At 43.0% G+C, this 20138-nt stretch overlaps 1 protein-coding gene across 1 annotated transcript in view; it reads right to left on the bottom strand.

Annotated features, from left to right (window-relative positions):
• Positions 1-20138, bottom strand: part of MYO10 (myosin X) — a 368617-nt gene that overhangs the window by 125697 nt on the left and 222782 nt on the right. Inside the window, exons 10-19 of the mRNA XM_006135809.4 lie at positions 19314-19443; positions 12729-12847; positions 11002-11148; positions 10718-10818; positions 10429-10495; positions 8964-9056; positions 5853-5921; positions 5597-5679; positions 4202-4310; positions 593-673 (exon numbers count right to left, since the gene is read on the bottom strand). Coding sequence (XP_006135871.2) covers positions 593-673; positions 4202-4310; positions 5597-5679; positions 5853-5921; positions 8964-9056; positions 10429-10495; positions 10718-10818; positions 11002-11148; positions 12729-12847; positions 19314-19443 — 999 coding nt within the window. The remainder of the gene's footprint in view (positions 1-592; positions 674-4201; positions 4311-5596; positions 5680-5852; positions 5922-8963; positions 9057-10428; positions 10496-10717; positions 10819-11001; positions 11149-12728; positions 12848-19313; positions 19444-20138) is intronic.

Here is a 20138-nt window from a genome sequence, read left to right as displayed (position 1 = left end):
AAATTGAAAGTTTGAGTGTCAGATAGTCAAAAAAATACAGCAAAGGAAAGCTCCCAAATTACTAGATTGCAAGTTGGAAATAAACAGTATTTCTTAAAATTAAATTGTACCAAGCAGAACAACAACAGCACAAACTGTGAAATCTACAAGTGACTTTATTTGACAATGTCCTGTCATAAAAGACTATTCCCATAAAATCCCCAAATGCACTGAGCACAATTCTGCTCTATCTTTTTTTATTAAAATGTCAGTACTGTAACTGATTTTTGTCCATTCTTTGGGTAGTTGCTTAAACATATTTCACTGTAGTAATTATTATACTTGTTGTATACCCCGCATGTGAAATAACCCGCTTCCCAAATAAATAAATGAATAAATAAACCAAACCAAACCAGGCACAAGAGTGGTAGAAGTCTGGAGATTTCTCCAGAACATGCCATGTTTTTTTGGAGTCAATTACACTCATGAAAGTGAGTCCAAAATGATATTATTATGATTATTATGATTTGCATAGGTATAAATTACCATACAAGATATGGAGCATTGGACCATAGGTACTTGCAACCAAGATAGATGCAGTTTTAAAACTTACCTTCTGCATATTTGGCTTGATACATCGAACGAAGAATGGATTAGAGGAACTTAATGTTGCCATTAAGCAGTGCAATGAGTCCTAAAACACAGGTAGAAAAAAAGTACTTTATAAGTTGATTTTTCTTAAATTCTATGCTTTATCTAGCTCAAAACTAAGCATTTAAGGTAGTTTCTAGAGCAACACCTAGTGATTCAGAATAGAAATTACAACCACAACCATACACTTTTTTTTTCCAGAACAAGAGTTGATCATAGGGATACACGAGAGGTGACATACTGCTCTATTGTTTGACATTTAGTTTAAAAGTAATGACAAGAGTTACTGATCAACATGAAGAAAGCTCTGTTTATAAAGAACCATCAACTTGAGAATCTAATTTTGTTGCTAAAAATACTATAGGAATTTTATTTAATGGAGAAGCATGCACTATAAAATACAGCTACACTTAGTAAAACACATATGAATGTCTTTGTTACAAATAAACTCTCAAAATGAATTTTGTTCATCGATCTTTTTAAACCTTGTTTCTGAAATTCTAATGTTTAACTTTTTAATGTTACATTTTAAAGAACTTTTGGAAGAATATCTAGGTTCTTCTGTGTACTTGTTGATCTAATCTTTCTTTCAAGTGTCTCTTCATCAAGAGAGGGAAAACAGTGAAATTGATGATATACAAAGCGCTTGCAAATGTACAAAACAGAAAAGCTGGGAAAAATGGGAGAAGGTGATACTATTTTTGCTAACTTCTTTCAGTAATAACAAACAACGAGTAGTCCCGTGGCACCTTATAGACTAACAAAAATAACAGAAACCAAGAGATGTAACAGCACAAAATACCTGTCAATTGTAGGACTGGTGCAAATAAGACTAATTAAGGGGGCTGGAAGTGTCCCATTCTTAGCTTTTGATGTAAAAATACAGTTGTTAAAGGCAGGGGAGACAGGCAAATCCTCACCTACTGATGTGGTCCTGTTTCCCCTTTCACAGCAGGCAGGACCAGAGGCGACACTGGAGGATGGATGTAAAGATATTTGCAGGGACATAAAACTGGTTTGACATTTCTGTTCAGGACCAGTCAGGTTCTGATGGTGCCAGAACTGGGGAGTTTGCCAGGCCAGGGGAAGTCAATGCTACTCCATTTGCTGCCGCGCCCCCATCCCTCCAGGCTCCAACTCTCGGCGGAACCTATCGCTGGGCTGCCAGCCACTGGGGCTCTGGTCCAGTAATATTCATTTTCCGGCTATGCTGGCTTGTCCCTCCCAAGTACTCTAACCCAGGAATACCCATAGGGTCCCCAAGGATGCTTCCTCTATAAGGCTGGCATATGAAGGTGCAGAGTTTTCAAGGTTGCCCTACTCTCCTTCAGGCATAGAATCAGTCTGTTTGGCAAAGAGCCCCGAGCCAATGAAGGGCAAGACACAAATGGTCTGCTGAACCTCCAGTGAGAGGCCAGAGACCTCTGGCCATGAACTCCTGTTCATCACAATGCCTATGGACACTGAGCAGATGGCAGAATCTGCTGAGACCAACAAGGTATTTAAGGAGGTTCTTGTTATAATTTTCCCCTCCTCAATCAGAGCCCCAAACTCAGAAGGAACTCTTTAAACATGGACAAACAGGTCCAAGAACTGAAGTTATAGCGGCTGAGTACCACTTGCTGATTGGAGAACCTAAGCTGGCACCCCCAGTAGAATAGACCTTACAGCCAAAGAGGTCCAGCATTTTCTCGCCTTTTGATTTTGGAGTGTGTCTCCTTAGCATTGGCAGCATCCGCAACAAATGTGCCCAGTCGTGAGTGAGTGTATAAGTACTCATAGCCTTTAGAGGGCACAAAGTGTTTTCTCTCCAATCCCCTTGTGGAGTTTGAAATTGTTTTCATCAGTGGCAATGACATCCAAGATGGCTCCTCTCAGAAGAGGATGGCAACAATCAGGTCTATTTCCTCCACAATTCCTAGGCCTGATGGAGGGTTTTTCCCCTAGCAGTACCAACAACTGTCCGTGTGGTGCACACACACTTACTTGGAATTGACATGAGCAATCCTCACAGAAGAATAATCACTTTCAGTAAAAAAAAAATGCATTGTTTAAACCCAAGGGATAAATAAACCCTGATATATAAACCCTGAGTAGAAGGGAATGAGAAAATCCAAAACACACATGTAGTGGGGGGAGAGGGGGCAAGGGCTGTCTCCTCCATTCCTCAACTCTCCCCTTTAGTTCTCTGCTTGGCAATTAGTTAGGCAAAGGGAAACGGACCAGGTGTTTGGCTGCTGTGCACCTTGCCCTAGGTCTTTGCCTATTAAAACTGAGCCAGGGCTTACCTCTGGTTAGCTGTCCTGTCCTCTTTCCCCTTAGTAGAAAATTAGCAGTTTTGCCAATTACGGTGCTGTGGGGCTTACCAACTGCCTGTTTTAAGGGCTCAGGAAGGAATTTTGGCCCAAACCAACAAACTGGCATGCAATCCAGTGAGTTTTTCCACCTTTCTTGCAACCTTCTGGAAGCACAGTTGGTTTAGAAACAAGGATTCAAGATCCTATATTGCTGTTGAGCTACTAACTCATCACAACTTGCAGCTGCTGACCAGTCCCAGTAAAGACTAACCCGCAAGCTCCCAGAAGTAAATGAAACCCAGGATTGTGCAGGTGGACAGTGTGATTATAAGGAGGAAGGAACTTGATGTTCTTGCGCACTGAGGTTCTCCACATCCAGCATTATGGCTTCTGTCACTTCCTTCATAAGAGGGCAAGTGACAGAGGTAAAGAGGGCAGCAAAGGTTTCACAACTGAATTGAATCTGAGAGGTACACCAAGGAGGACCTACCTTACCATGACCTATACATACTCTGCCCTGGGACAGAAGGGGTTAAAATTCTGTGGGCAGAGGAAGACCCATCCCTCCAGCCAGACTGGGCATGCTCCAGGTGCTGGGGCAATATAAAAGGAAGCAGCTCAGCTCAGTCTGGGCTGGAAGCCAAAGAGGAAGGACTTGCTGCAGGAGCACCAGAAGTAACCTGGGAGACTGCATCAAGTCTCCAGAGACAGTGGAGCCTCAAAGGGAGACTGGTGCCATGGAACCTGGATGATGGTGGAAGTCTCCCACTGACCTAGTGCTGTCTATACTGGGGTTAGGTCAGTTTAACTGCATTGCTCAAGGGCGTGCATATTTCCCTGCCCCTGAGCAATGCAATTATACCAACCTAATTTTCTACTGTACACCAGGCCTAAGTGAAAGCGAAGGAACCAGTGACAGAAATAGAAACTAAGCAAGATGGGGAGAAAGACAGACAAAAATCTATGAAGTATGATGGGTCTAGCATATGGGAAAGAGGCCAGGAAGGAGGGGGAGAGAGAAGCAGAAGGCAGGTTAAAACAAGAACAAGTAAATGAATGGGAAGCAACAATTCTTTGTCATGTCAAGTCAACTTTTTCACAAGGTAATGGAAGTTTTATACAGAAAGAGGCAACATTTTGGTACAAAAGATTTTCAACATTTTAAAGTTTCTACGGACATACACCCCCAGCCCAACCACTGGCATTTGGATTGACTACTGATTATTTATCATCTATCAGGTGCTGAGAGCGGGTGAAAGGACATATTAACGAACCTTGAACTGTAAGCTGACAGTGGGCTTCCGGTGTTTACTTCCGCATTTAAGGGTGTCTTGGTTGTTGCGACTTGAAGTGTGTTCAAACAGATCATAAATAAAATCAATTCTGAAAGAAAAATGTTTATGAAATATCCCAAGACTCCACAAAATTTACCACAGTACAATCCAGAGCAAGCTTTGCTCTTTAAAGAAAAGTAACTCCTATTGCTTCTCCTTTAACTCTCAGTAACAATTAGCCACAGGACTTTCAAATGTATCATTTGTTCTGTGAGATCAAGGAATAATAGTCCAAATGCCACACACTACATTTTCGACATTCCCCCTTGGATAGGAATCTTGTCATCTTTATCACTTTTTACTTCATCATTATGCAACCAATAGACCGTAATATATTCTACATCAGAGTGAAGACCAACTAATATTTACTGTTTGCTTTTCACCAGCGTAGAAATAACTGTGTGTGGGAACTTAAGCTTCAGCTCTTAATTTTGGGTGTTATATGTATATTAACTGAGGACTATAGGAAGCCCCTAACACCACTTTGACAACATAACCGCTGACTTGACTAGAATTGTTCCTGATTGACATGGGTAACTGAGAAGACAATCAGACCCTATGGCTATAATTTTCCTATTGCATTTGTCTGCATATTTTGAGACACACACATATTACCTCAGGCATAACATGAAAACAGAACATATTAACTAGGGAATTCATTAAAAGGGAATTTCTGAAGCACCTGAGAATTAGGAGCAGCACAAGTCCCACCAACTTTCAACAGGACATATCCAATTAAATCCCTGGAAATCTCCCTGTGAATCGCTTACTATATTGCTGTTGTCTTTATTTGTGCTACTGTATAACCAAGGAACCCTCCTCCCAGACAAGGACCCCACAGAGGTAGGCACTGTACAAACAATGAACAGAAAGTCCACAGGCCTAGTCTTCAATTCCATGTGCACCAAAACTCCAAGAAAGTAGGGGTCATGAAAGTGCAAGAAATGCAACATCAGGCCTCATGAGACACACTTTAAAAAAAATTACATATATGTTTGGTAAAGCACCCAAAAAACATGAAGTATCATGGGCCAGATTCTAATACATTTACTCAGACTGAGTAGTACCTCTCTCCTCTAATAGACACACTACAATCACTAGAAATAAGATACTCTGACAAGGGAATCAGAATCTGGCCCAAAATGGTCAAGTGGTATTATATTTAGAACTGTTCAAAAGAGACATTTACTAAGTTCCTATCTCCTTGGCCACTTGTATAATGCTCACTTGTCCTCAGTAAATGTCCCATCCTATGCTATATGCATTGCTCTCAACTCTCATTGAAATCCAGACATGTGGTACCACCCAAGACCATTGCAGGATGCACCAACATACTTGCTTTCACGTAACAAGTTTAGGAGATCATCTCTGAAAGTATCTCTGTTTTTCTCTAAGATTCCTCTGACATCATACTGGACCTAGTAAAGAGCAGAACAGGCTCAAATAAAAAGTGCAGTCATTAAAGTAGCTCTCACAAAGGCAGTAGCATAAAGACCATTGAGGGAACAGAATCTTTCAGTTAATGTATAAGTGGCTGTGATTCTGACACACTATTTGGAAGCATTTTACCAAATGACAAAAAGAAAGTTACCTCACCGGCGTAGTGTTTCACTCCAAAGTTGTGAACAGCGACTCTTGGTTTCACATAAAAGGAATTGTTCTAATTTAAGGAAGAATAAAAACATTTAAGGAATTCAGTGGGGAAAGCAAATGAAATCCATGTAAAGGGCCAATTTGTTGTCAACCTAAATTTGTCCAAACCACTGTCTTACATTGAACATCCTAAAAAGTCAATGCTCTAAGAACAATCAACCATTTCTATATTGGGGTATGTCTACACTGCCGAGTTTTTCTGGAAAAACTACATTTATGTCCACACTGCAATACAGAAAGCATATAGTATATAGAAAGTCAAAAGAACGCAGGATTTTTTCCAACAGTGGTAAACCTCTTTCTATGAGGAAGAAGCCTTTTTCCAAAAGAGCTCTTTCGAAAAAGGCGTGTGTGGATGGGGAAAAGGCATTTTTTTCCAAAATAAGAAGCCGCCAGGAAAAAGTACAAGTGCCCTACTGGCCACTCCATCCATAGTACTCACACCTGAAATGCAAGAGAGCATCCAATCAATGTGGATGCTATCTTTTGAAAAAGCAGATCACTTTTTCAATGCACTTTGACTGTGTGGATGCTCTCCTTTGAAAGAAGTTTTTCTAGAAGAAAAGCGTCTTCTGAAAGAAGCCTGCAGTCTTGATGTAGGCTCGGTAATAAGATTTGTTAATCTGGAGCTGCTTCGAACACAGTAATGGGAGATTTATAGTACACTAAAAGACATTAGACTAACCATAAACCATTTGGCAAAGTGATCAGTGATCACACAGTGGATAAGAAGGATTTGTTTTAACTGGCTGCTGTGAGGTTAGATGGTTGTGAACACAGCATTATTCTTGTATCAAAGTATTTGTTGTGACCAAGTTGGTCCCAGGATATTAGAGACACAAGGTGGGTGTGTAATATCTTTTATTGGATCCACATCTGCTGGCAAGAGAAACAAATTTTTGAGCTTTTACTCGGGCACATCTTTCCAAGGTCTGAGTAAGAGCTCTGTGTAGCTTGAAAGCTCATCTCTCTTGCCAATAGAAGTTGGTCCAATAAAAGATATTACCTCCCCCATCTTCACTTAGCATTAAAGGGGCCCTTGTACTATAAAGGTAATAATCATCTAAATATGGAAGACAGACATTGTCAAATAATTGACAGTGGGCCAAATTCCAATCTGTTATATCATTGCAAATCTGGAATAACGCTGGAAAAGTAATAGAGTTACTCTGGATTTACATTGGTATAGTTGAGATTAGCATCTGGCCTATTTCACTACCTTTTCATAAATATACATGTGTGTATTTTAAGGTTTCTGTCTGTGTGTCCATTTGTTCAAGAACTTCTCCCAAAAGGTAAATTTGATGTGCAGCTTCTTCTTTTCCTAACTTCAAGAAAATTTTGGTTGTACCAGGACAACCAGAAGCCCCAGCTGTTTTCCATAACATGCAAAGGGAGGGTTACTGTTCCAAAGGACCTGATATGATAGTGGCCACTGGAGGCAATGAGCCTGCAGGGGAGAGCTATGCTGCAGAGTGTCCACTGAGGGCAACAGTACAAACAAAGGAGTAGCCAGCAGTGCTGGGGCTCTGCCATCTTGCCTACCAGCATACCAAGTAACTAGCCCCCTTGCTCCAAATCCTTTCACCCCTCCTAGCCCTTGGCCATAGTGTTGGGGGAAGAGGACCCTGGTGGCTGGAGAAGGGGGCTGGGAGGAGAAAAAAGGCCCTTGTTGGCCATTGGGGAGGGCTGGGGGAGGAAAGAAAAGGCCCGTGCAGGATGGGTCTCCACACCATGCTCCATTTTTCACCTCCCAACCCTCTCTCTTGCATCTCTACACCCCATCCATAATGCCCTGAGTCCTGCAACTCCCACACTGCCAGCCTGATGGACCTGGGCAGCACCAGGTAAGTCTACTAGTACTTATCTATGCATATGAAAGTTTCTACATCCACATAGGGTTGCCAGGTGTCTGGTATTGACCCGGACAGTCTGGTATTTTCAGCTCCTGTCCAGTAAAAAACTTCAGAAAATACCGGACACCTAAAATGTCCAGTATTTTCTGATTTTTTCCCAGCCAGGAGGCGAAAATACCAGACACCTGGCAACCCTACAAACACTCAGTGCCTGACCCCCAACACTCCCAGCCCCCCAAAAGCATGCTTACTTGGTTCTGCAGGGGAGCTAAGGATACGTCTAGACTACATGCCTCTGTCACCAGAGGCATGTAGATTAGGCTACCAGACATAGGAAAATGAAGCGGCGATTTAAATAATCGCCGCTTCATTTAAATTTACATGGCTGCCGCGCTGAGCCGACAAACAGCTGATCAGCTGTTTATCGGCTCAGCGCGATAGTCTGGACGCGCAGGTGGCGACATCAAAGGTATTTGTCAACCACCCAGGTAAACCTCATCCCAGGAGGCTTACCTGGGTGGTCGACAAATACCTTTGATGTCGACACCCGCGCGTCCAGACTATCGCGCTGAGCCGACAAACAGCTGATCAGCTGTTTGTCGGCTCAGCGCGGCAGCCATGTAAATTTAAATGAAGCGGCAATTATTTAAATCGCCGCTTCATTTTCCTATGCCAGGTAGCCTAATCTACATGCCTCTGGTGACAGAGACATGTAGTCTAGACGTACCCTAAGTTCTAAGAACACAAAATGGCTGCCAGCAAAAAAACCAAAGGGAAGCAATGCCTCCACTGGGTCTTAGTGCTCAACCACTCCCCTGTTCCTATTCTTATTCTGACTGCATTCACTCTGAAAGGGGCCATGCTGTTTTATTATTTATTTATTTATTGCTTAATAAGTCTCTTTTTTTTTTCTTCAACAAAATTTTTTTCCCGGTGTTTTTTTGGGGGGGAGAGGGGGTTCGGTATTTTTGGTTCAACCATCTGGCAACCCTACATCCAGATTGTGAATTTTCAGATAAAAAACTCCATCTTGCTTCCACTAAAGCAAATGACTTGGTCACTGATTTTACCAGAAATAGAATTATGCCTAATATGTATTGGAATATTACACATCCGAGCATATGAATCACAAACATCTGTAGAAACAAAGAACCTTACAAATGACACACAAAATAAATTAGAATACAACATACAGCATGTTGGGAGTGTAACTTTTCCAACAAGGTGGAGTCAGTTGCTTGAGGAAAATGGCTCTCTTCATTGATCAGTGCTAGCAGACCAAGTTTCTAGATCAGTAAAAATAAAGAGAACAAAGCTGAATTAATTCATACGGCATTTACGTGATCTTTCCAATAGCTTGGAAAGTTCTTGTATATGTGTGAAAATAGCCTTTAAGATACTGTCAAACAGAATGCATCAAGAGAACATAAATGAACCACTATACCATAAAATTCTCACAGGAAGTTATAACACTGTTAGAGAAAAGGAACATAAAGTAGGTAAAGATAAAACAATGGAGGAAAAAGCAGACACTGAAGTACTTTTTTAGTACAAAGTCATTGTTTAAGTGAAGGGGATTTATTTGCTTTGGGTGAGCCAATAGTTCAATTGGAGCTGTATTCTGAATCTCTAGAAATTGCCATGTGGTATTTGCACAAGTATTCTCAGCCTGAGGTTTGAGGAACACCTCAAAGTGGTACACCAAGCTGCTTCTGTCCGTGGTGAAACCAGTGTCTTTTTTAAGTCAGTTACTGATGATTGCCTCCTGATCTCAGGCTCTTTTAAGGTTCCCAGAATCTTTTAAAACCAGCTGAATACAAATGATAATAAACACCACCACATCTAATCTTTTATAAGTACTTTACACACATTGATTAATTCTCACAACACCCTTAGGAAGTGGGCAGCTGGTATAGTTCTACTGTATGGGATGCTGAGTTTAAGTAGCCTGTCCTGTGCCCCAGAGTCACTATTGAGCGGGGACAGAAAATAATGAGTTACTGATTCCAAGGAAAGCACTTGAATAGATCACTTGAATCACCTTTCTCTAGACCCAATCAAAACCATATGCATTCATACATATCAACACTCCTTGAAACTGTTTCATGCCGTTCCATGTTCTGTGGGGTGTAGGGCTTTTTGTTTTTTGTTTTTGCTTTTGGTATTTGTTAAATCATAATCAGTTTTATTGATGAAACAAATCTAGGGGAGAGGTGCTAATAAAAACACAGCAAGACAGAACTAAATTGAAAAAGTGACCTGGAGACACTGTGGCAGGGGGGAATATAGGCAATAAAAGAAGACTAGACACACTGAAAAGCAAAATTCTACATTTAGGAAAAGAAATTTAAGATCATATACTGCTTTAAAACTCCTGCTCACTCAAATAATGAAAACACCTTGGCTATATCTAGACTGGCATGATTTTCTGCAAATGCTTTTAACGGAAAAGTTTTCCGTTAAAAGCATTTGCAGAAAAGAGCGTCTAGATTGGCACGGACGCTTTTGAGCAAAAGCATTTTTTGCGGAAAAGCGTCCGTGCCAATCTAGATGCGCTTTTCCGCAACTGCTTTTGTGGAAAAACTTGCCAGTCTAGACACAGCCCTTGAGAATATAGTCATTTATCCAGACATCCCACAATATCAAATATTTTATTACCTTTTCAATAAGGTCCAGGCACTCTCCGTTGTCTGTCCAGTCAATATCTTCCCAAACTAGTCCTTCTCTAGTATAAAGAAAGAGGGGGCATTTTATTCTTAATTACAAACATGTTCAGGGTATATTTTTGCTATGCCAAGTAAAATTAAAATCAATTGGTTTCTAAAATGATATTCAGCTATAGGCCTGGATTTTTAAAAGGTGCTCATGGGACTAGGGCACATGAATTTCATAGATTAGAGTATTTCTCTTCCCTAGGCACCTTTCAAACTCCAGCTTTAATTCTTACCTGCTATATTCCAGTTGCTCCAAGGAAAAAATGTGCTTGTTGAAATATTCCTGAAGCTTTTCATTTGCATAGTTAATATTGAACTGCTCAAAACGATTAACCTAAAAGACCAGACATTTAAAAGTAAATACTTCAAAAAACATTTGTTTTGTAAAGGATAAACTGATTTGTTTTGAGTCATAAAACATTTGATAATCCAGTTCCAGAGAAATTATGTGGAATTGTTGAACAATGGCATAGATACAAATTAAAGAATTAATTCTCAGCAATTTTTTGGAACATACCTCAAAGTTTTCAAATCCAAATATATCTAGAATTCCGATGGACTTGAAATCTTCTTTGCCTCTGATCCTGCTGTTGATTTTTTTAATAACCCATGCAAAACACTGGGAGTAAAGTGCCATTGCCACAGAATCTCTGCTATCCACCGCCTGCATTAGATAGGTAATACACAGCATAATAACTTACTTAGAAATCACATTTTACCAGTGTCCTTTATACAGCGTCCTTTCCACAGTGCAGTGAAGAATACCATACAGTTTCATATTTTCATCAAATTGATTACGATTAAATCACTAACTGTGATCCACTGTGAGTTATAATTCAGTATTTGTATTAAATTTAAAAATAAGCTAAGGTTTCAAAGTCAAACATTCAAAAATTACAAAATAATGCAATTAAGAGTACCTGTGCTACCTAAATTTGGCTCCTTTATATTTAACATATTTAGGAATGTACACTTTTCCCTAATCTCATTCTCAGAAATCATTGAATCATATTTTGCTGAAACTTTCCAGAATAAACTGAGCATGGATAGGCATCTTGCTTGGGAAATTTTAATCCAAATGGTTCAGTCTGACAAAGTCATAGGCAACTAAAAACACGGTCGTTATACTGAAAAGTGTCATGTAACCTTAAAGGAAGGGTTTCCTGCTCTTCTATAGAGATCTATAAAATCATGAATGGTGTGGAAAAAATGAAAAGTGCGGAAAAAGTGAAAAGTGCTATTTAAGTGTTTTTCCACAGTTTCACAAACTAGTAGTTGCCCGATAAAATTAACAGGCAGCAAGTTTAATACAAATAAAGAGGAAGTACTTTTTCACACAATATGCAATTAATTATGGAACTCATTGCCATGGATGAAAATATATCTGCATTAAAAAAGAAGTAGGTCAGTTCATGGAGAATATCAATGGTCATTAGCCAGCATGGTCAGGAATGTAACCCCATGCTCAGATTTATCTGAGAAAGTGGATTTCTGCCCATGGAAGCTTATGCCCAAATAAATCTGTTAGGGCTCGTCTACACTGGCCCCTTTTCCGAAAGGGGCATGCTAATTTCACAGGTCGTAATAGGGAAATCTGCGGGGGATTTAAATATCCCCCGCGGCATTTAAATAAAAATGTCCACCGCTTTTTTCCGGCTTTTAGAAAAGCCGGAAAAGAGCGTCTACACTGGCCCCGATCCTCCGGAAAAAAGCCCTTTTCCGGAGGATCTCTTATTCCTACTTCAAAGCACCTTCATCTACTTCAAAGTAGGAATAAGAGATCCTCCGGAAAAGGGCTTTTTTCCGGAGGATTGGGGCCAGTGTAGACGCTCTTTTCCGGCATTTTTATTTTTTGCAGATACAGACTAATACGGCTACTCCCCCACCGATACTCCCTAACAAAGTATCTGACTAAAATTTTAACATCAGCTTCTTAGGGTTTGTCTACTTGGGGTTGTTGAAGAACATTAATCCCCACTGACCAAAGATGAGAATTAAAACTGGTTTAGTTAAAGCAAATTAAGTTCCTTTTAGGACACAGAATGAAGACCCCTTTCATTCAAATTTTGTTAATTCAGATTAATTTTTCTCAGTGCCCCTGAGCAGACAAGTCCTTATACATGCTTCAAGCTATCAGTTCATTGTAGTCCTTGACCTCAATGGAACACTATGCTGGTTTTACATCAGCTGGAGGTCCACCTCAATTGTTTTGTTAAAAATAAATCCAGAATGGTATATCTTTACCTGTTGTATGCTGAGAGGTGTTAAGATTTCTTCTCCCCTGAGTATCATTGATCTCTGTGTCAATACTTCAGTCAGTTGTGTTGAGTCCAGCCCAAGTAACTCTGCAGATCTACTCAGAGCTAGCAAAAAAGGAGGCAAAAATAAATACACACAGGTATGTGGAAAGACAATTCTCTCAACATTTTGTAACCTACTATAAGTACAAGCAGCCACATAGCTGCTTCTGACAGAAATTAGAAAAATATGAGTTGGATTCTCTACCATGCTGAAGTGCAAAGTGCTAGCAGAGGTGATGTATGTTCCTTCTACATCAGCCCCTTTCATCTCCAGCTTAAGAGAAGAGACTGTGGGTACCATTGATAGGGTGACTGTATTTCCCCAAGCCAAATATGGGACACCAAGAGAGGGGCTGCTGGTGCTTGGGGCTTCAGTCCTGAGGGGAGGGGCACACTCAGGGCTCCAGCCCCGTATTGGGGGGGGGGGGGGAGAGCTGCCAGCATTCGGTGCTCCAGCCCCACAGGGTGGGGTGGGGGGAAAGGAGCCACCAGCATTTGGGGGTGCTTGGGGCTATAGCCCCAGAATAGTTGACGAAAGGAGCCATTGGCAGTCGGGGCTGCAGCAGCTGAAACTTCAGGTGCTGGCAGTTCCTTCCTCCACTGCAGGGATGAAGTTCAACCATGCAACATGCTGGGTGGGGCGGGGAGAGGAGCGACTGGTGCTGGGACTTCAGTGGCTGAAGCCCTGAATTCTGGCTGCTCCTCTCTGCCCCCTGCTGAGGGGGAAATATGGAAAAATGTGCCCTTTAAAAAAAAAAGTTGGGATGCCGGGAACAGCCCTTAAGTAAAAACAGGACGGATGGTCACCCTAACCACTGAGCTCCACTCCTGTTCTAATTTCCACTGGAGGCCGGCAGCCCTTAATCAGGGAACCACACCTGGCTCCCATCAGCCACCCTTCACAGTTAAGTACATAAGAACAGCCATACCAAGTCAGACCAAAGGTCCACACAGCTCAGTATCCTGTCTCCTGACAGTGGCCAATGCCAGGTGCCCCAGAGGGAGTGAATGAAAAGGTGATCCATCCACTGTTGCCTATTTCCAGCTTCTAAGGACACCATCCCTGCCCATCCCGGCTAATTATGGGAACAAGTAAATAACACTTTCTTATTTACTTTCTCCAAGCTAGTCATGGTTTTATAGACCTTATCATATCCCCCTTTAGCCATCTCTTTTCCAAGCAGAGATGTCCCAGTTTTATTAAATTATTCTCATATGGCAGCCATTCCATATCCCTAATAATTTTTGTTGCCCTTTTCTGCACTATATTCAATGCGAAGACATCTTTTTTTATATGAGGCAACCACATCTGTACACAATATTCAAGATATGGGCATAGTGTGGGTTTATACAGAGGCAATAAGAGTCACAGCCGTCCCCAAGTCAGCTGCTGCTGAAACTGATCAGCAGCTGATTCCAGGAAGCCCGGGGCAGAGCAACTCTGCCTCATGCTTCCTGTAGTCAGTGCTGGTCAGTTTCAGCAGAAGCTGACTTGGGGACGCCTGGGGCAGAGTAGCTGGGGTGCTGCCGGGTTGGTCCAGTAGCGCCCAGAGCGGGTGCTGCAGGACCAATCGGCAGCGCCCCAGCTGCTCTGCCCCAGAGTCCAAAACAAAAGCCTGGTCTGCTGGGGGGGGGGGAGGGACACACTAGCTGCGCCCCCCCCCTCCCAGCAGACCAGGGACACGGGGAGCAGAGCCGCAGCGGCAGCGGGGTGCCGCGCCTCTGAGGCTTTGCTCTGGCAAAGCCTCAGAGGCGAGGGACCCCGCCGCGGCTGCGGCTTCAGTCTGGGTGCCTGTGGTCTGCTGGGGACGGTACCCAGCATACCACAGGCTCCCGGACTGAAGCCGCAGCCGCGGGGGGTCCCGCGCCTCTGAGGCTTTGCCAGAGCAAAGCCTCAGAGGCGCGGGGAACCGCCGCTGCTGCCGCTTCAGTCTGGGTGCCTGTGGTCTGCTGGGGACGGTCCCCAGCAGACCACAGGCACCCAGACTGAAGCGGCAGCAGCGGCGGTTCCCCGCGCCTCTGAGGCTTTGCTCTGGCAAAGCCTCAGAAGCGTGGGAACCCGCTCGGTGCCCCTGGTCTGCTGGAGATGGTCTCCAGCAGACCAGGGGCACCGGAGCAGCTTACGAACGGGGCTTTCTCGCCCCGACCTCTGGCGCGAGAAAGCCCCGTTCGTAAGTGCGGATCCGACATAAGTCGGATCCACGTAAGTCGGGGACTGCCTGTAATTGGCATTATGTTTTCCAAGGTGCATTGCTTTGTATTTATCAACATTAAAATTCATTTGCCATTTTGGTGCTCAGTCACCTAGTTTTCTGAACTCTTTTGAAGCTCTTCACAGTCGGCTTTGGACTTAACTATCTTGAGCAAGATTTTTATCATCTGCAAACTTTGCCACCTCACTGTTTACCCCTCTCTCCAGATCATCTATGAATATGCTGAATAGGGTACCACTAGTTACCCCTCTCCATTCTGAAAACTAACCATTTATTCCTACCCTTTGTTTCCTGTTTTTTAGCCAGTTATCAGTCCATGACAGGACCTTCCTTCTTATCCCATGACAGCTTACTTTACTTAAGAGCCTTTGGTGAAGGACTTGGTCAAAGGCTTTCTGGAAATCCACCTAAACTTTATCCACTGGAACCTCCCTGTCCACATACTTGTTTACCTCCTCCAAGAATGCTAGTCGATTGGTGAGGCATGATTTCCCTTTACAGAAAACATATTGGCTTTCCCTCCAACAAATTATGTTCATCTATGTGTCTGACAATTCTGTTCTTTACTATAGTTTCAACCAATTTGCTCAGTACTGAAGTCAGACTTACCATCTTGTAATTACCAAGATCATCTCTGAAGCCCTTTTAGAAAATTAGTGTCACATTAGCTATCCTCCAGGTCATTTGGAACAGAAGATGATTTAAAGGACAGGTTACAGACCACAAAGAGTAGTTCTGCAATTTCACATCTGAGTTCTTTCAGAATTCTTGGGAGAATACCATCTGGTCCTGGTGACTTGTTATTGTTAACATATCAAGTTGTTCCAAAACCTCCTCTAGTAACACCTCAATCTGAGACAGTTCCTTAGATTTGTCACCTAAAAAGAAAGATTTCCAAACCTAAACCAATCTCGTGTCCTCAGCCATGAAGACCAATGCAAAGAATTTATTTAGTTTTTGAACAACAAGCTCATTGTCCTTGAACATTTCTTTGGAATCTCAATTGTCCGGTGGCCCCACTGATTGTTTAGCAGGGCCCCTGCTTCTGATGTTCTTAAAAAATGTTTTTCTACTACAGTAAACTTCCGATAATCCAGCACCTTTAGGACCCAGGGGGTGCCGGATTATCAGATTTGCCGGACTATCGGAAGGGGGGGCTATGAGGGATCTGGGGTGGGGGGGATGCCACCCCAGACCCCTCATAGCCCCCCCTTCTGATAGTCCGGCTCTGCCCCAGGCGTCCCTGATTCAGCCGCTGCTGGTCAGTTTCAGCAGCGGCTGAATCGGGGACGCCTGCAGCAGAGCAGCTGGAGTGCTGCCGGGTTGGTCCGGTAGCGCCGACCCTTGGTGCAGCGAGACCAACCCGGCAACACCCCAGGTGCTCTTGGGGACGCCAGGGGCAGAGCAGCTGGGGTGCTGCCGGGTTGGTCCCACAGCGCCACCCCTCGGCGCTACTGGAACTACCCGGCTGCACCCCAGCTGCTCTGCCCCTGGTGTCCCCAAGTCAGCCGCTGCTGATACTGATCAGCGGCTGACTCCAGGAAGCCCGAGGCAGAGCTGCTCTGCCCCGGGCTTCCTGGAGTCAGCCTCTGGTCAGTTTCAGCAGCGGCTGAATCAGGACGCCTGGGACAGAGCAGCTGGGGCGCTGCGAGGTTGGTCCCACAGCGCCGAGGTGCAGCGCTACTGGACCAACCCGGCAGCACCCCAGCTGCTCTACCCCAGGTGTCCCCAAGTCAGCCGCTGCTGAAACTGATCAGCAGCTGACTCCAGGAAGCCCGAGGCAGAGTTGCTCTGCCCCGGGCTTCCTGGAGTCAGCCGCTGGTCAGTTCCTACAGCGGCTGAATCCTGATGCCTGGGGCAGAGCAGCTGGGGCGCTGCCGGGTTGGTCTGGTAGCGCCAACCCTTGGCGCTGTGAGACCAACCCGGCAGCACCCCACCTGCTCAGGTGTACCCAAGTTAGCCGCTGCTGAAACTGATCAGGGGCTGATTCCCGGAAGCCGGGGCAGAGCAGCTCTGCCTCAGGCTTCCTGGAATCAGCCGCTGGTCAGTTTCAGCAGCAGCTGAATTGGGGACACCTGGGGCGCTGTCGGGTTGGGTCCTGCAGCCCCGAAGGTCAGCGCTATGGGACCAACCTGGTAGCGTCCCAACTGTTCTGCCCTAGGCGTCCCCGATTCAGCCACTGGTCAGTTTTAGCAGCGGCTGAATCAGAGAACCTGGGGGCAGAGCAGCTCCAATGGTCCGGCTGCCCGGAGCACTTCCGGGCTCCTGATGGTGCCGGACCATCAGGAGTGCCGGGCCATTGGAGTTTTACTGTACTTAAGTTTTTGCCTAGCTGTTCTTCACATTCCTTTTTGGCCTTCCTAATTATAATTTTATACTTCATTTGCCAGAGTTTATGCTCCTTTCTATTTTTCTCACTAGCATTTATATTCCACTTTTTAAACAATGCCTTTTTATCACTCTCTGCTTCTTTTACTTGGTTGTTAAGCCATGGTGGGCACTTTTTTGCTTCTCTTTGTGTGTGTGGGTTTTTTTAAAAATTGGGGTATACATTTAAGTTGAGCCATTATTTTGGTGACTGAAAAGTTTCCATGCAGATTGCATGTATTTTACTTTTGGGCACTGTACATTTTAATTTCTAACTAATCTCATTTTTGTGTAGTTTCCCTTTGTGAAATTAAATTCCACGGTGTTGGGCTGCTGTGGTGTTTTTCCCACCATAGGGATGTTAAATTTAATTATATTCCGGCCATTATTTCCAAACAAGGCCAGCTATATTCACCATTTGGACCAGATCCTGCACTCCACTTAGGACTAAATCAGGAATTGCCTCTCCTCTTGTAGGTTCCAGAACCAGCAGCTCAAGAAGCAGTCATTTAAGGTATCAAGAAATTTGATCTCTGCATCCCGTCTGGAGGTGACGTGCACCCAGTCAATAAGGGGATAGTTGAAATCCCCCACTATTACTGAGTTTATTTTATAGCCTCTCTAATCTCCCTTAGCACTTCATAGTAACTGTCACCATCCTGGTCAGAAGGTTGGTGATATGTCCCTACTGCTATATTCAGATTATTAGAGCATGGAAATACTATCCATAGAGACTCTATAGAACAGTTTGGTTCATTTAAGATTTTTACATCATTTGATTCTCTGCTTTCTTTCATATACAATGTCGCTCCCCCACCAGCAGAACCTGTTCTGCCCTTCAGATAACTTTTGTACTCTGGCATTAGTGTGTCCCATTGATTATCCTCATTTCACCAAGCTTCTATGATGTCTATTTTAGCACTATCCTCATTTAATACAAGTTCACCCATCTTCTTATCTAGACTTGTAAGCACTTTAAAAACTATTACATCATGTGACTGAATGGAGTTTTTTCATTTGACTGTTTCTCATCAACTCTTATCCATATTTTATCATCTTCCATCCTCTCTCTTCACTAGGACATAGGGAATCTCTATTTATAGACCATCTTTGTCTGATACATGTGCTCCTCTGCACCTGTCAGCTTTCCCCGAGCCCTTAGTTTAAATACTGCTCAACAACCTTTTTAATTTTAAATCCCAGCAAGCTGGTTCCATTTTGGTTTAGGTGGAGCCCATCCTTCCTGTTATAGGCTTCTCCCTTTCCCAAAAGTTTCCCCAGTTCCTAATCAATCTAAACCCTTCCTCCCTACACCATCATCTCATCCTCGCACTGAGACCCTGTACTTCTGCCAGTCTGTAAGCATTCTGTTGGTCTGGAAGCATTTAAGTGAACACTACCATTGAGGTCCTAGATTTCAATATCTTATCACTACCACTGAGGTCCTAAATTTGGCCTCCAGGGTCTCTCTCCTACCCTTCTCTATGTCATTGGTACCTGCATGTACCACAACCACCAGCTCCTCTTCAATACTACACATAATTCTATCAGTTAAATGTTTTCAGGATTTTCATCTGTCCCTGAACATCCTTGCTAATTTGTTAGGGATATAACATCTCTTTTTTCCTATTTCTTAAAATTTGCTCATTTCCTCCATTACTCAATGAAGCACCCACACAACTAAGAAGGGAAACTTGACTAACTGTACACTGAAAACTGAGTGAAACAACACAGAATGCTATGAAATCCATAAAGTAAAGAAAATGGAAAGTAGACAGCGGTGACAGTTCTGCCCTCCAAATAGTAATTCATTTAATTTACATAAAACAATGGCATTTAAACCATCTTTCACAGACCCTGAAAGGAATCAGAGACTTTGTTGTCCTGTGTGGTTTCCAACACTGCTATTAATCAATAATGGACATTTCCTCATCCCATAACAATCTCACCTGTTTTGAAGGACACCTGTGCCCCACCAGCAGTGATAAATTCAATGTTCCCTAGATGCAGAATGCCAGCTAGCAGCCTAAGAACTTCTCGCACCTCCTCCTTGCTGAACTGCATCACTTCCATTGCAGTCTGAAAGAAAATATTTCTTTCAGTTTGAACTTGATTTTTATTGGTGAACCAGAATCTGAAGGAGATGAATTACACAACTGAGTTTTACAGCCTTTAGCATTTGAAAGACATAAGAACAGAGAAATAGGAACAGCAAATGCATTTCTTCTTTTAGGCCTCAATCCACAAAAGCATTTTCACACGACATATGAAACTTTAAGCACATGAGCAGCACAATGACATCTTTAAAATGTCCTTTTCTTGACTGTCACTGATCCTCTAAGGAGCTACACCACTGCAACAAAATTTGATTAAAGTTATGCACATGCTTGGATACTTTGTAGGATCAGGGCCATAGTAAAAAAAGCCCCCTAATTTATACTAGCAACTGGAGGAAACCAGATTTGCAGATTAGTCATAGAGGCAACAAAACATGTATCATGCAATTTAATTTGTCAGTGCACTGTAATTTAGTTTTATTTATCACACTCTCACTCTGCATTATATGTTGAGAAACTAACAAAGTCTTAGTGGTAAAACTTATTATTGTTCTCTATTAACTGGTATGAGGCAGTTTTTTGTAAAAATTAGTGGGTTTATGGATGGACAAAATAAGAATGACTACTGTCCTGCTGTATACAGGGAACAAACAAAACAAAAATTTTAATGTAAAGGAATGCATTATTGTAAGGGCTTGACAAACTATGTAATCTACT

This window comes from Pelodiscus sinensis, chromosome 2, assembly GCF_049634645.1.
Source record: "Pelodiscus sinensis isolate JC-2024 chromosome 2, ASM4963464v1, whole genome shotgun sequence".
NCBI classification, from domain to species: Eukaryota; Metazoa; Chordata; order Testudines; family Trionychidae; genus Pelodiscus; species Pelodiscus sinensis.
The sequence above is the reverse complement of the archived record's forward strand: the minus strand, read 5'-3'. Positions and strand labels throughout refer to the sequence as shown.